The following is a 17,322-nucleotide window of genomic DNA, read 5'->3' as shown; positions in this document are numbered from 1 at the left end:
GACTTTGGGAGTGAGACCTGGAGGTACAATGACACCCTCACGCCTTCCAAGGAGATTAAGAGTGGTGGAATGGGCCACTCTTAATTTTAATGTGTTTATTCTATGATTTGCCTGAAGATTTGGACTGCAATTAGTGTTTAGTGCAGGACCGTACTAGGGGGTGGGACCGGGACCCTGAGAGAGTCAAGCTCTACAGTAAGGTGCTAGGTTCCCAGTAAGGAGATAATTGTGGATCTATTACTTGTGAAGGCCTCAGATCCTGCACAACTAATAACCTAGTTCCCTAAAGTTATATTGCACTGAAACAAAGTAAAAAAGAATAAATAAATTATTGGACAATGATTGCTAAACGCAGTTGGCAAGGACTGGCTGATGGTGTTAAACAGGAAGCTATTTGACAGCACTGAATCAGAGACATTGGTGGAAAGATGCAGAACTGATTTGTTGAGATGTAAAATCATGGAGCCGCAAAGTCACATCATTAGTCTGAATGCAGTGGATCACAACTTGGAAAAGCAGAACCTGAATGTGTGTGTTTCAAGTTTAAGACCCAGGTGTAGGAGCCACCTATGTGGAGTTACAGGTTTGGGAACGTTAATAATGTAAATGTCTTGGGTTCTAATATATGGTTGCAATTTCACTCCATATTACACAAAGACTGGGCTTGCTGTACTAGGCTTTTCACTGGGTGTGTTAGTGCAGTTTAATAGCAGGAAAATAAGACTACAACATCCACAATGCACTACATGGAAATGGTGGCCTGCAGTTATCATTCGACACGTGCCAATCTTGGGCATCACATGCTTCCCTTTTCTCATTGATAATTAAAAGAGCCTAGACACGCAGATTGACGTCATATGTAGACTATAATCATAAAGAGGAAAAGCAAGAGAAAAAGGAAGAGGAATGCATGTCCTGTTATTCTTTCCCCCATTGTACTATACGAACTACAAAAGAAAGCGGATAGAAAAAAACACATGGAAATGGATACTCACAGCTTAATTTTATATCACAAAACATAGAGAGAACATAACATTTATTTCTGAGACAGCAACAGAGTTGTTCACAGACCTTTAAAGCAAAGTTTAGAATAAGAGAAAAACAGCAGATTGTCAGAGGAGTTACCTCCGTGGAACACCATCGTCATGGGGTGGTATGATGACAACTTTCACAGTGACTGAGGTACGCAGCAAATCTATCATCTGGTCATGGTTTAAAGTCACCACAGAAACTTTGCAGATCTCAACCAGTCTGCTTCCCTGCCGCAGACCAGCTTGCCAGGCAAAGCCGTAGTCTTCAACTTCAGCTACCGTACCGTCATACTTCACATGGAACCCAAGCTGGCCCAAGCCATTCCTCCGAAGCGTCATATCAACTGTTTCACAGCCATTGGTCAGAATCTGTGAAGAACATCAATCAGGCTAGTCAATATTATGGATTATAAAACTTACAACAGTTCACTGAAAATTTGGCCTGAAATGTACTGCTACTACCTACCATAAGCCGTCTCATGAATGGTGCATGGGCCTCATTTGAATTTTCAATGTATACAAACAAAGCATATCTCAAATCAGTATGGAAATCTTACATATATATCAAAAGTCCACCACTACCGCAGACTATGTGTTACTTTATTTGCATGTACACTAGTGAATCGTGAAGAATCAATTTTTCTACAAGTAAGGAAAGTTTCTGATTGTAGCACAGATTGCACAACATATTTTGACACTTAAAAACATTTCCTACAATGCACTCACCTACAATCTCTATTACCTACTGCCGTCTACCGTGGGCTACCTGGTGTTTGTTGTAAATGGTGTATCCAACTTTAATAAATGTATGTAGGCAAGATACATACACCCAAGCGTGCCAACCCTCATTTTAGCTCCGGCTCCACATTTACAAGTCACTGAAGTATCTCAGTCACAGTAGTTACTTGAGAAGTAGAGCTCTCTACCCAATAGAAGAAATTAGGTTTCCCCATATAAACAGTTCACTTAGGATGGTGGGAGCATTGTTTTTCGAAACACGTCCAACATGCCGCCTTTTACCATATTCAGTGTCTACCAACACTAAAGAGTTATCTTTCCAGTATACACGGAGATATTTTAATAATCTGGATTCCATTTTAGGCAAAAAGACAACAAGCTAGAATAAGTGCCCCATGGAACAGAAACTGCATTGTAAGAACTACATGCGAAATGTTGCTAGTAACTGCGATCTAGGCTCCCTGAATAACTGTTCTAAACTGCACAACACCTTAATTCGCCTCAATAGTCCCACTGCGGAGTCAAGACTACAGCCTACTGAGAGGCACATCGCGAGGAGATTTTTCTGTTAAGTACTACGAGTATAACAGTAAATGGACAAACCATCTTGCTCTGGTATCTCTTTCTCAAGTCCCCTCAGTACTAAAAGACGTACCTTCAACGTACCGGTTCGTAAAATCACACCAAAGGACCATTGTCAAAAAAGATGGGGCTTACCCAGTGGCGAGGCATTATGCTGAACAACAAGATAGTAATAGAAATTTGCTACAGTTTTATGATTTAGATCATGTACCTGATAAAATCAGAGGGGGGGGGCGAAGGTTGAGAAAGCTAAGAAGGCTGGAGTCGCGATATATAGTGGACTGCCAGACCAAGTCCCCAATGGGTCTGAACAGCAGGGAGAAACATGCGTGCCATTTGGGGGTCTGAAATGAAATGAAACGAAATGACTATGACAGTGATGGATGGTGGTAATGTGTACAGATATAATTGTACAGGAATGATATTTGACAGAGGGGGATTTGGAGATACATGCAGATTGATCTTGAAGGGCTAAAAACGAAACAGTATTGTAAATGTTGAACAAATCATAAGTAATGTACGATGAGGGGACCATAGCCGATCCACGGCACTATGAACTGAAAGCAGTACCACGGAATGTGGGTTATGAATTTCATATGCAGTTAATGCTTTTAGCATGTTTACAATGACGTATGCACCATGTTATTTCCACCTCGCTCTTTGGTGCTCTTTAATCGAGCCGATTCACGGCGTGACAAGAGGTGAAGCACCGAATGCAAAGGCGGTGTCGATATTTGAAATACCGTGTAGATAATGACCATCAAGGTCCGTATACACGTAAAGAAAGTATTTTAGTTAATTTGGTATATAATTTCAAAAATGATGATCGATTCTCAGACTGCATAAGTAAATGGTGATAAGCATGTTTATAAGAGAATTAGCAATGAAATCCAATAATAGCTTGCAAATTTGCACATTTCAATATGGCGCGCATGAAGGTACTGCGGAGGCGGTTCCCTGTACATGCTGATGTAGCAATGATACAATGTATAAAAATGGCGTCCTCCCGGTGTGTCGGCAAACACCGAGGAAGGCATTGCCGAAACGCGTCTGTTTGTTCAAGAAAAAACCTCTTACAGAACGTCTCCCATGAGTGCTGGCTTTTCTCATCTAAAATGAGGGGATTGGAGCGACGATGTATTGTGGCATGCACGGCCACTTCCACGCACCCGCCTGTAAGTGACTCTGCTTTTGTGCAAACCTGAGCTTGATATATATATATATATATATATATATATATACATACATACATATGTATCAAGAAAGAAGCAGGGATGTCCATACTAAGTTCCCCCAATTTAATATCCCGGTGAACAATAGATCTGGCTGCCTCGAGGAGGTAGATTGACTGATGGAGGGACCCCTTAAGGGTGTGGATCTAGATACGGCAGGTCATGACACGATGGGCAAAGAGGATGGTAGCTCGAAATTTACAAACCGAGGTTCTAGCCTACCTCATTGGAATGATCCGGCAGGAGGTAGGATAGGATCAAGTGGGACTCACAATGTGATTTCCCCCGTCCTGCCGGGCATCATAAGAAGAGAAGGTCAACTGAGGGAGGGATCAGTTATGCAGTCTGGGGTTGGCACTGGTGATCCTCTATCTCACCCTGCTGGTGTCCCCAAGTTTGCACGTGAGGGAAGAGGGCAGGCAAGCGGGATGAGGTTACTTTCGCGGAATTTGGCAGGCATCAAAAACAAATTGCCCTGCCCTGACTGGGGTGAATTTGTTGATGAACACAATATATGCTTTTTCCAGGAGACATGAGCGAGGGAAACCCCCCACCGGATGGGTTTTGTCTCATTTAACATTCTGGCATCCTTGGGGAGGAAGGCCCTCAGGTGGCCTTTCCATGTGGGTAGGCACTCCCCTTGGTTGCAGGGCAGAGCAGATGATAACACCCACAAACGACATTCAATGTGTCCTGCTCTCTTTTCCCTCAAAGACGAAAATCGCCCTAATCATCGTGTACTCCCGCCCTGTCAACAACAGTCAAGAATCTGTCACAATCGACCACATGGGACACTTTATTCCTACCTTGTACCTAGAGATATGGTTGATCATAGGGGGGACTTAAATTGCTATTTTGAACCCCTCATTGACCCTATCCATTCCACTTCCACTGAAGATCTGTACTGGTCTATACCCGATCCCCAGACTACCCCAACCAAAGTATGGTCCCCACTGGTAATGCAGCTTAACTCACTTACCCTAACTATCAATCAGGGCATGCAATGGACGGACCAAATCCAATCAGCCAAGCCAGCACACATTTAATAGAGTAGGTCAATCCGCTCTAATTGATTACATCATGGTGGAAACAAGATTGTGGAATAAGGTCCTCTATTTTTATATCACGCAGAGGCAGGACAGCGACTGCAATGCCCTGAATCTGACCCTAAAACCATGATACCTTGGCATTTCCAATCCCTCTTCTACCACCACAAATGGGACAGGCCCACTAACTAACAAGTGATATAAGAAATGTTAGATGGGGCAATATACAACAGTCTCCCTCTAAGCTCGCCAAAGTTTACCAGCCAGCAATCCCAATGATATCTAAAATGTGGGAGGCAACACAGGCGGATGGGCCCACCCTGGGCCTAGAAGAGGCAGGGAAAATTCACACTGAGCTAACCAGGAAACTAGCTGATGTACTTTTCCCTGCTGTGAGCAGGTGGAAAACCAATCTAAATAAATGTTCCTGGTTTAACGCTAATTGCCGCAAAGCTAAGAAGGACCTTATGGATGCGGTGAAGGTGAAGGACAGGACACTAACCACATTTTCTAGGGCCACGTACAAACGGAACACCTACCAGGAAAAAACTGGAATTAGAGAGGTGGGAATCTCTCAGGATCGCCGTTGACAACAAAAATCTGGAAACCTTCTGGGCCATAGTAAGCTCGGGCGACAGGGAAGGGAGATCGGCCATTGAGCCCAACATAGCACTTGAAGCTTGGGAAATCCCCTTTGGGTCATTGTATGCCATTGGGGATGATGGTTCTGTCAATTTTACTCCCCCTAGTATGATAGCAGAGGTCCACTTGGTGGGGTTCTCGGAGATCACCATGACCGAAGTGGGAAATGCCATTAAAAAGTTACAAAGCGGAGGAGCTTCGCGGGCAACCAAGATGGCCGCGTGACCTCGGAGTTCCGAAGACCCTCCGATCCTCCGCATTGATCCTGCTATCTATCCTGTCCCACGGTGGTGGGAATCAGCTGTGGTGCTGTTGCTGACGCGGGGCCCGTTCTCCGATCGAAGATCCGGGCTTCCTGTGCCGAGTTACATCGTCGTGAAGTTTGGTGACGACGACGCCATAACAACCTGGCATTGTGAGGGGGACGGTGGTGCTTCTACACGGTGGCAGTCCGAGAGGGTATGAGCTGCCTTGCTCATTGCCGGTGAACAGACTGGTCTGACCGGAGGCCTGACGTTCCGCTGGGACAGTGGTGGTGATTGTTGACTTCGACCGTCTGGTGGTGGTAGTGTTGGCTTGACCACGCCTTGGGTCGCGCGATCCCCGTCGCCCATCATGGCGGGCAGAGGAGACCCGGACAAGGGGAAGCCCCCGAGAGTCAGCAGGAACCCTTCCCTCTCGCAGACCACCATTTCTGAGCGCTTCTCCCTTCCTAAGGGCTCGCCTGGTGCTTCGGGCCGCACTAAGGACTCGCACCGAGATGTGTCTCCGGAAGATGCTGAACCCACGATCTGGGACGTGATGGGAGCCATTGCAGGCGTTAAGGCCGAAATGCATAAGCAGCACGAGGTGTCGCACAAGGTCGATACCCTCACGATTGAACTCAACCTAATCAGGGCCGACCTTGGGAAAACGAACGACAGGGTCAAGTCGCTCGACGTCGAGCCTAACTACTGACATGTCTGATGTACAGTCGGAGTTTCGGGATCTGAAGGCCGCCAACTCGATGCTTGCCCGCCGGCTCGATGATTTTGAAGGACGGGCACGGCGCCAGAACGTCCGCATTATAGGTGTCCCGGAGGGTGCGGAAGAGGATGCTGCCGATCTATTTGTTGAGGAACTGGTGGTGAAGCACTTGGCTCCCGGTGGCCTGAGTAAGTTCTTCTCGGTGGAGCGAGCGCATAGACTGCCTGGAGGCCAACCGAAATCTGGAGCGTCTCCGCGCCCCATCATTGCCAGACTTTTTAACTACAGAGACCGAGATGCGATCCTTCAGGCATCAAGGAGAGGCGGTCCGTTGAAATTTCAAAACGCAGATGTGAACTTTTTCCCTGACTTCACTCAAGCGGTACAGAAACGCCGACAAAGCTTCATGGGTGTTAAACGGAGACTGAGGGAGATGGGGTTGAAGTACTCCATGCTTTACCCAGCGAAGCTTCGTATAGAACATGGCGCTCGAGCGGTGTTTTTTGACTTGCAGGAGGCAGCTGGGGACTGGCTGGACACTTTGCCTCAACGTCGGACTACCCCTGAGGATCAGTCGGAAGAGGCGTCGGGTGGTCCTGGCTCTCAGGAATGAACTGTGTTTCTTCGGATTTCTTTCGGTGGAGGGCCCTGCGGGGGCAAGCAGTCACTGACTTGTTTCTTTTCTTATTTCTGCTGTTTTTCAAATTTGGAGGGTAACGGGGGGTGATAGGATGTCTCCTTTCTCCTCTGGGGGCTCTTCCTAGGTTAGTTTATTGGGGGCGACAGGCACACTGCTAGTTGGGGGGGCTTCTTAGTCTAATGCAGGGGTGCAGGGTGGGGGGTGGTTGGTTTGTATGTATCTCTTTTGCTTTTCCTTTTTCTCTCTTCCTATGGCAAGGCTACTATTGTTCTGTTTGCAACGCTGCGGTGGCTGTTTTCTGGGGGGCGGTGGTTGGGACGGTGCATCTTTGATGATGGGGGGTAGGACCTTAAATGTGTTGAGCTGGAACGTGAATGGGCTGGGGGATCGCATTAAACGTGGGGTTGTGTTACAAATGTTTAAACGTTGTGTACCCGATGTTATCCTCTTGCAGGAGACGCATCTCATTGGTAATACTTGTCAGGCACTGAACAGAAAGGGATTTAAGATGGTGGCCCATTCCAGGTTCTCTTCGGGGTCCCGAGGGGTTGGCATCATGGTGCGCATGTCTCTCCCCCTGGAGGTGGAGTCCAAAGTGATTGATGATAGGGGCCGATATGTTGCTGTGGTGGGCAGGTGGGAGGGGCGTACCCTGGTTTTGGTTTCAGTTTACTTCCCCCAGGGTTTGCAGACGACTACCTTTCAGGATCTCGGGGCGCCATTTTGGGCCTCCCGGAGGGATTGCTTGTACTTGGTGGGGATTTTAATTCCGTGGTTTCGGGAACCCTTGACCGCTTTCCGTCCAGAGATCTTCGCTGTGCGCAATCATGGCTCCCGATTTTCATGAGTACTATGGGCCTTATCGACTGTTAGCGGCTTCTACACCCTGCCCAGCGGCAGTACACCTTTCACTCGGGCGCACACGGTAGCCTTTCCAGAATTGACTACATCTCGACCGTCTCTGGAGCCCGCCTTATGGCCAGAGGTATATCGGACCACTCTCCTGTCTGGGTATCCTTTGACTTTGGTACTGCGGCGACGACCAGGGTGGCGCCGGTCAACCCCTGGTACTTCCGCAACCCCAAGACTCGAGACCTCCTAGCTAAAGCCATTGACCTGTACTTCACTGAGAATACGGGTACTGTAACGTCGGCCCTATCCCTCTGGGAGGCCTTTAAGACTGTTCTGAGGGGAGAAGCTTTCTCCCTGATAGCCGAGGTGCGCAGACGAAGGGATGAAGAAATGGTGCGGTTGGAGTCGGATATCGAGGGCCTGGACTCCCAGTTGGCGTTCGACCCGACGCCCGAACTGTTGCACGCTCTCTCCCTAAAGCAGTCGGAATATCGAGCCACTGCTACTGACGCTGCCAAGGCGATGGGCAGGGAACAGCAAGGGAGGATCTACGATGCGGGGGACAAGGCGGCCAAGCTCCTTGCCTGGTTGGATAGGAGGGAGTTGGCTTCCCGTGTAGTGCCTGAGATTTTGGGCGAGGACGGGGTGGTTGTCACTGACCCCAGTGCTATCGCCTCAGCCTTTGCCGACTACTTCAAGACGGTTTACACCTCAGTCTCCACCTTGACTGAGTCGGACTCGGCCTCTTTTCTGGAAGGGGTTGAGCTTCCCTGCCTGTCGGACACCGAGCGTGACGACATGGACCGGGGTATTACGGCAGATGAAGTGGCGCTTGCGATACGGTCCCTACGATCTGGCAAGGCTCCCGGTCCCAATGGTCTTCCGGTGGAACTCTACAAGATTAAAGCAGATACCGTCGCAATGCCCCTGTGGCGTATGTTCTTGGAGGCCCAGGAGGTTGGTGAACTCCCATTGGATCAGCGCCTGGCCACCATCGTGGTCATTCATAAGGAGGGGAAGCCCAGAGACCATTGTAGATCATATCGCCCGATCTCTCTGTTGAATGCCGAACCCAAGATCCTGGCTAAGTTGCTGGCTAATCGACTCGTGGGGGTGATCGCAGATTTGGTCCATCCAGACCAGTCGGGCTTTATACCCCACCGCAATACCGCCCTTAACCTTCGGAGGCTTCACGCTGTCATGGCGCGGGTGCACAAGCTTTGCGAGCCGACTGTCCTGGCATCACTAGATGCAACAATGGAGTTTGATTCCTTCGAATGGAACTATCTCTGGGCGGTATTGTCCAAGTTTGGGTTTGGCCCCGACTTTATAAGTTGGGTCCGGCTTCTCTATGCCTCCCCATTGGCCAATGTAACGGTCAATGGCCGGATGTCTGCTTCCTTTGCCTTGCGCAGGGGTACTAGACAGGGTTGTCCGCTATCGCCGCTCCTTTTTGCCTTGGCGCTTGAGCCGCTTGCCGCCTGGATCCGCACACACCCTGACATCTGTGGGATCAAGTGGTCGCCTGGCTTTGAGGATCGAGTCTCGCTATATGCGGATGATATTCTGCTCTACCTTACCTCCCCCTGTCGGTCTTTGATTGTGATGTTTGACGTGCTGTGCACTTTTGGTGGGTACTCGGGCCTGGTTATCAACTGGACCAAGTCTTACCACTATGTGCTTAGCGGAGACACTCCACGCCTTCCTAGGGGCTGTGCGATACAGGTCTCGCAGCAGGGATTCAAGTACCTGGGTATCTATATATCAACGGATGCCCGGGCACGACACGCCAACAACTTGCTTCCCCCTCTTGCGCGCCTCAGGCGCGATGTGGAGGGTTGGAAAAGATTGCCACTGTCCCTGTTGGGCCGTGCGGCATTGTTCAAGATGATGTCCCTGCCGAGATTCTTATACGCGCTTCAGAATACGCAGGACCCCGTCCCTTTTAAGTACTTCAGGGAAATTGAAGGTCTACAGCAGACCCTTCTGTGGGAGGGTAGGCCGCGTATAGCTGTCGTTAAGCTGACTATTCCGTGGTACGACGGCGGTATTGCCTTGCCTGATGTCCGCCGGTACTACTGGGCCTCCCAATTGGCTGCTCTTAATCATGGCTTTTATGGACCGGCGGAAAGCCCGGGTTACGCCATGGATCGCTGGCTCATGAATGACAGGATGTACTACAGGGCGTTGTACTCTAGATCTCTGGACCGAAAATTGACTGGTCCCACCGGGACCGCTGTACATATATGGAGGGCCATTACGAAGGCACTGGGGTGGAAGGGTAGGCTCACTATGGCCACTCCCCTCTATGACTCTGACTTGCTGGGTAGGTTGTGGCACTCGAAGGGGTTTGACCGGTGGGACCTCATTGGCATTTCCAAGGTGGCTGATGTGATGTCCAGAGGAGAAATTAATCTTTTGAACCTCTGCAGACTGAATTCCAATTGGGTGCTACGGAATATTTTAGGTATGCACAGTTGAGACATGCCCTTACGTCTACCCTGCCTGTTGGTGAGAAGGTCCCCGAGTAGTCCCAGCTGGAGGATAGGGTGCTGGACGGCCATATGCCGGACAGCGCCATTTCCCTGACTTATAAAAAGCTAATAAATGTTCAGACGGACCGGTTGTTGAAACTCACCCAATTTGTAGGGATGACAACGAGAAAAATAAAACTGCGCATTCAAGAACATAAGAGTACTATTCGACGCAGTAAACAAGCTACTCGGCTCACATCCCATTTCCTTGAAGAAAAACACCAGGCAGACGACATGAAGTGGGTAATCTTAGAACAACCACATATACCCAATCATGTCACAGACATCTCCCAGTTTTTATTGAGAAAGGAACAAAAATGGGTATACAAACTGAAATGTGACACAGAGGGTTTAAATGATGAAATCCCATGGCTATATCTATAAAAAACTACTTTTCTAGATCATAGACCTGCACACAGGGATCTTGGACCTGAGCCATTGAGGATAAGATCATAAGCATATTCCAACAAGATCTTTCCCTGATGATAACATAGGGTGACAGGGTAGATACACACTAAATAACAGGGCACCTATTAATCAATATAGGTCCTGCGAATAGTAGGATGGTGTTTTGTGTTGTTTTGATACTGTCTGGACATGAATTTCAATAAACTTCAGAGGTTACACACATATATTGATAGACCGACCACTGTGCATCAGATCCATTCATGAATCTGATTGTATGTTGTGCCTTCATTAGGGAATCGGTTTATCCCCCATTCACTCAATTCGCGTTTTTCGAGTAAGATTTCTCATTAGTGAACACTGATGATGATGCAATCACTCTTGTAGGCATCTCACGCAATGCAATATATTTCAAGATTTAAAAAATTAACTTTACCTTGCTTATGAGTCAATTAACAGGAGAACACCACTATTCTAAACCGCTGTTGTCCCTCACTGAGGGGAAATATACACAAACATAGAGCCCTGTTGCCTTCTAGGGGTTAATTAAGGGACCATAGAGATTTCTCCATGTATCTCATATAAAGATTTTTTTGAACAATCAGCGTTTTGTTTCCTTAGAAAGAGGAACCATGTACTCCCGTATTTCCTAGGAGTGGCATGAGAGCTGGTTAGATCCTAAGAATACCGTTGTAGCGGTTGTCGGGTCGTTTTTTCATTAAGCGACTAGACATGTGTTTAATGAAACATCAGAGGTGACAAATATATTTCAATACATCAAGCATATAGCACCTTGTATGCTTATGGATCGGACTGTACATCGCGGATTGTACCTCCAAACACGGAGTTTGTTTTTTCAAGCATAGCCCAGGCTCGAAACCCCATTCGAGATCGCTGGTGCTTTTTTACTTACACGTACACACATTAACAAAACTACCCTGGCATCCGTTTTGGTTTAAGAACGGACCTTTCAATACGAAGTCAGTCGTTTCAGGTATTGTCCAGGTTTAGAATACCATTCGACACTGCGAGTGTTTTCATCCACACGGACATATGTAAACAAACTAATGTCCGACGCGCATTGGTGAATATCGGACCAATGATATTCTTCGAGACATTCTTTTTGCCCAATCAGGGCTTGGTTTGAAAAGAGTGGTTAGAACAACTCACATCGGCTTTTCTTGAAATTACAGCAATATGACTGGATGCGAAGAGAGCGAACCAGCTTCCAGACATGTGGTTGCTCTCTCTCACGTCCGCAGCCGCCGTATATCCCGCGGCCACCTACGGAGTACCTTTACCTCCCCCTCGGCTCATGACACAGAGCGAGGCAACGACGGAGAGGTGAGAGCGCTCATCTATTTCAATTTGAGGCATTTCTCCAAAGATGAGAGGAAGCAAAGTAGGGGATTAGATCAGCAACTCCGTTTTTTTTCCAGCAGTCTGAGAACATGGCAGTCTCTCTTTTAACAATGCAGTTCACTGCATATTACAACATTGATTGTAGGGACTTCCTTTTTAAGCGCTGGCTTCCCATAGTTAGTTTATAGATGTCTCTATGGGAGGCGCTGGTCACGTGGGTCCTTTCTAGTTTTTCCTGGGGCAGATGAAATTTCTGACGCTGACCCTGGGATACTGGTCTGTTCCTTGAGATTGGTGCATTATACCCAGTAATAGAGTCATGTCATTTTCAACCTTTGACCTCCTTGACTGCCACTTTTTGGTCGCTGTAAGTGTATAAACTAGTGTGGACTAATTCAAGTCCAATTTTGGTTTGTTTGAAACGTATGTCTTGCTTTTGTCTTCTTTTTTAGTGCGTGGCTTCCTTCACTCTGAGCCAGTGCCAGGTGAGGTGAGGTTTTTCCTCCCTACAAATTGGGTGAGTTGAGGATCAGAGGATTAATCACTGCATCAGGCACATGTGATAGTCCTTCAAATAGTAACAATGTTTGCTATCTTTATCTATTATTATTTTCTTTACACACAGGAGAAGAAATACAATTTTTCTCATTTGAGGAAGTGGAGCTGTTCTGTAGCTTTTCACAGTAAGTAAAACGTTGCAGTAGTGCATCATAGGTCCTGAAGAAAGCCTAGCCAGGCTGAAACATGTCGACCAGTTTACAATCATGGTGAATAGCAATTCCTTGCATGCTATTTTTCACTCTGCTTTTAATCATACCACCTTGATGGTCAGACCCAATAAAGTTTCTCAAATGACATCAAGATAGGTATTTTTAGAACACGTGGATTACAATTTATCCTTCCTTTTTTTCTCACTACTTTCTGAGCACTGCAACTCAAGCCCTTTCAGTCTGCACCTGATCATCTCTAATGGTTGAGGGTCAACAAAGTGGTCCAAGTTCTGCTAGCCTTAGGTTTTTTCCTGAGGAAGGGCACACTGGATACCACAATTTCAACCATGCAACCCAGATGACGATGCTCCGCTATTGAGCGGGCTGATGGGTACTTTTTCGAGCACTCTTTAGGCTGTCTTTGTAGTCATTTCTTCTCCTTTAGTTCCACATTCATATCACTCAGGATTGTTGTACCTCATACATTAACCTTTTGGTTTTGTCTTACAGAATGAACACTATATAGGTTCCTGTAATCAGACTTTTGGTATCTCTCGTGTTATTTATTGTTAAGTTGGGGGACAAGGTACCAAGAGGTCTATAAATACAACTCCCCTCAGGCCCTCTTTCACACTTTGTTATTTGATGTATACCATCTTAAGCCAATCCAACCATGTACTAAAAAGACCCATTGGCCTAACTGGCTGAAGAGGATCATCTGCATCAAAGGAGTTCAAACAATCCCAGAATGTCCATCGAACATGCCTTCAAAGGACACAGAGGACAGCAGCAGTTGTCTGGGTTTGATACTCTCTTTAACTATTAAGGCAAGTTTAAAAATACAAGTAAAATTTATATCAAAAATATTTTTAGGCCTACAGATTTTTTTGGTTAATAGAGTGAATTGCCTGTGTACTAGGTGAGGCCTCACATTGTCAAACAGAAGGTATATTAGCCGATGACAGAATAGTCCTGAAAGAAGATACTATATTTTACTGCTTCGATTTTCCTCTTCCATACGCTATCAGTATCTTAAGCTAAATAGTACAAATCACCAATTTTAGGAACATCAGAGGTTTCAAGAGAATCACGTTGATTCAAAGGGTTTTATTATGAACACTAGCCAAGTATTGTTATGGGGGAACGGAGAAATCAATGTTTTATGTATGGCATGACAAGACCTGATTCTCTTTTTATTAAAGGGGGTGGTGATGGATGGAGCATCTGAATCAATCAAACACACCCAGTCAAAAGATCTGGGTTTAATCCATCACCGTTCTTTAGCTCATTCTGCCACCCCAGTTCAGACATGGCTATATGCAAATCAGTCTGACCCTGTGCCTGTGCCTCATGGGAACAGTCCAGCCCGAACTGCCAAGCCTTCCCTGGACCGGAAACAAGCCTCCGGGGACAGGTCTCTGGCATTCCAGCCGTCCTCAGCCCTGCTTGCTTGAATCCAGTGGCAAAGTGAGCAAGGGACTCACGTCTGAACATACCCCGCCACACCTATGGCGGTCAAAAGCGGTACAAAAGGGGGTGGTGATGGACGGAGCATCTGAATCAATCAAACACTCACACCCAGTCAAAAGATCTGGGTTTAATCCATCACCGTTCTTTAGCCCACTCTGCCACCCCAGTTCAGACATGGCTATATGCAAATCAGTCTGACCCTGTGCCTCATGGGAACAGTCCAGCCCGAACTGCCAAGCCATGTCTTCCCTGGACCGGAAACAAGCTACAGAGGACCGGTTTCTGGCCATGTCACTGTTAGGAGAGGAAGAAGTAAATCTGAGTCTACAGTTGAAGGTTTGCATGCGTGAGGCTTGCAAATAGAACTCTCAGCAGCCTGAGTTTTAAATAATTGGCACCTTTAGGCTGCCATAAGCCTGTGACATTTCAAGGTGCATCAGCTTGCATACTCCAGTAACATGAGAGGGTTTAAACATCAGGGTAGTCCTGCCTCTGAACGCTTAAGCACAGTCCTCCCCTTTCCTGTAGACTGCAGTTCCCAAGGTGCCATCTGTCTGTGTATGTGAAAGTGAAAAAAACGGCCCTAATTATCAGACCCTTCTACTATAGGGAAACGGTGCGAAGATAAGGTGGTAGGCTTATGATAAAGCGGAAGGGTGAAGCACGCGTGCAATCCTTTAGGGAACAGTAATTTACACAACGCAGGCGTGCAGCAGCACGTTTACCACTTGCCTGTTTCAGAGGCGCTGTGTGTACTCTACTGTGTTCTTATATCAGCCTTAGTATTTACTGCACTTCCCTGCTATTTCCAAACATGGGTTTTATCAGCCCCGCAATACAAAATAATTTATTTTTGCTACACTATGTTAACTTCTGTAGCAATGAATGCAAGCAATGTATCACAGCTTGCATCTTAGTAAGCAAAGCAAGGTGCCCGTGTGTGCAGCTATTCTTGAGACAGGAGTGTTTATTACAGCCCGCTACTTGAGGAGGCAATTACGCAAAATGCTTTTAAGTAACCCCGCAGAAATGACACAGGGGAGACAGAGACAGAAAAAGAGGGCGATCTTACGCTTTCTGGGCAGGTTTCCGCCTCTTTCGGCTTGCACAAATGGCATTGGTGTTTACCGTGAGCTCCTCCTGCGCTGATGTTGCCCACTCCGTGGTCAAGATGCACTGCCACAGAGCTTCCCTTCATCGGTTTACACTTTGAGCTCAGCTGGCGGTCCTGGCTGTGCCCGGCTGCCGGAAACGCTCTGCGCCGCTCCAAAGCCGGAAATAGACACTAGGGGCCAAATTACTCAATAGCCGACAGCTGAGAGCCGGAGACTAAAAGGAACACGCTTCATTACTGTTATCACATGCGTAGAACCGACCCAAACTCGGAGACACCCAGCCCACGAGAGCGCCAAGCTGGAATGCAGCATCGAGAGGTTATTCACAGGCTACAGTATGGGCGAAGCGCAGTGGAAGAGTGTTTTAGAACAGATACGGCAGATCTATGTCCACGCAGGAACCTGGGAAAGTAAAAGCACACCATTGCGCGCATTCTTCTGAAACGCCTGCGAGCTGTACACGTGCACATTGCCTGACCAGGCGCGTGCACATTTCCAGTCCCACTTTGGCAGAAAATCAACAACAACAGATCTCGCCAAGGAGCAGCGCATGCGCTGTGTTACTAGGCGAGACCTAAAAAGGCATAAGCAGCACTTAGGGGGCAATGGGATGAATTAGGCCCTAACCATACCCCCAGAGAAAAGGACCCAAGATCATGTGCAGGACTCGATGATTGGGTATAAGCTGAAAATCATGACATGAATGACGATTTGGGCAAAGTACCGTGCATAATCAACCCTGGTGACCAGAGGTGGGTCCCAATTGACCCAGGTTAGAAAGGAGATTCCGCAAAAGAGTACTGAGGGGCCAAAGAACTGGCAGGCATGCCCAACCCGGACGGTATTTGTTACCTGCACATAGTGGAGTGGTTTGCAGCTGAAAAAGTGGGCCAGTGCATTATTAGCAGAGTTACAAAAACCGCTGGAACACGGTCAGGAGAAAAGCAAAATAAGAATGTCTGAGACCTGCACTTGCAGGTAGGGTAGCCCAAACCTCAGATTGAAGGCAAGAGTAGTGAGTAGTGGGGGTGCCATACAGATCCCCTCATCCCCCCTTCGACTCTTATTTTACCTCTCCTGTTCCCTACCCGCAGAAGACACGGGTGGGCGGTGGTGTTGCCCCTCAACAACACGCTGTGGCCAGGCCCGTATTTGGTATTATGGGGGAAGACAATTTGGTGCCAATGCAGCCATGCACCTGCAGAGGAAGACACATGTGGTGCACCCAGGAGTTAAATGGCAACGCCTGAGGAACATGTTACTTGTTGGTGGTTGGGCACTCGCTTGGGTGGCATGAAGCTGCGGAGCCTTGAGTGTTCTGGGCCGGGTGCCAGAATTGGAGAGTGTGCTGCTAGGGGAGGGCCCCCCCCCCCCCCCCCACCCGTCTCATCCTCCTCTCCTTTCCACCCCCACCCCCATGTGGTAGGGGGCATACTATTGCAATCGAATGGAACTACCTGCAAGGGCTGAAACTCTAAATGGGAATCAACTGTTTCCCTGGCACTGACTTGCCCCAGAGAAGGATCATATTGCACCCGCGACAGGACTAGCATCTAATCTGCCACCTAAGTATTTGGTGCATGTGTCGGCACATAGCCGGGAGGCCCGCTCTCCTCTGTGGGCAGCCTCAATAGGGGAGCAAGAAGCTGTTGTGGAGGCGGTTGGGTTTGTACCCATGCGGCTTTTGGAGGTGCTTCCCTCCTGCCTCGCCCCAGGAGTCATTAGTCTATGTATCGTGATGTTCATTGTGTGTTTTGTCCAGCTGCTGCCCGGGAAGTGCTCTGGGGGCTGACTGCTCGTGCCACTTCACCTATCAGACTGCCTCGGCGGGATAGGTGGGGCAGTGGTGGCTCTGCACACCCCAAAAGCCAAACAGTGGTGTTTCCTGTAATAGCTACCAACATGGCAAAAGACAAAGCCTCTTCAGGCGCCTAACAGAGCACCCTAGATAAATATGTGCAGCCCGGGGAGTCATCCTCCATTACTGGGGTGTGCGG

At 47.8% G+C, this 17,322-nt stretch overlaps 1 protein-coding gene across 3 annotated transcripts in view; it reads right to left on the bottom strand.

Moving 5' to 3' along the window:
• The window catches only part of SIPA1L3 (signal induced proliferation associated 1 like 3), a 714,921-nt gene that overhangs the window by 269,529 nt on the left and 428,070 nt on the right, over nucleotides 1-17,322 (bottom strand). For all 3 annotated transcript variants that reach the window (XM_086938267.1, XM_086938268.1, XM_086938269.1), the window contains exon 10: nucleotides 1,126-1,400. In XM_086938267.1, the coding sequence (XP_086794393.1) occupies nucleotides 1,126-1,400 (275 nt within the window). The remainder of the gene's footprint in view (nucleotides 1-1,125; nucleotides 1,401-17,322) is intronic.

Source organism: Lissotriton vulgaris, chromosome 9, assembly GCF_964263255.1.
Source record: "Lissotriton vulgaris chromosome 9, aLisVul1.2, whole genome shotgun sequence".
In the NCBI taxonomy this organism is placed as follows: domain Eukaryota; kingdom Metazoa; phylum Chordata; class Amphibia; order Caudata; family Salamandridae; genus Lissotriton; species Lissotriton vulgaris.
The sequence above is the reverse complement of the archived record's forward strand: the minus strand, read 5'-3'. Positions and strand labels throughout refer to the sequence as shown.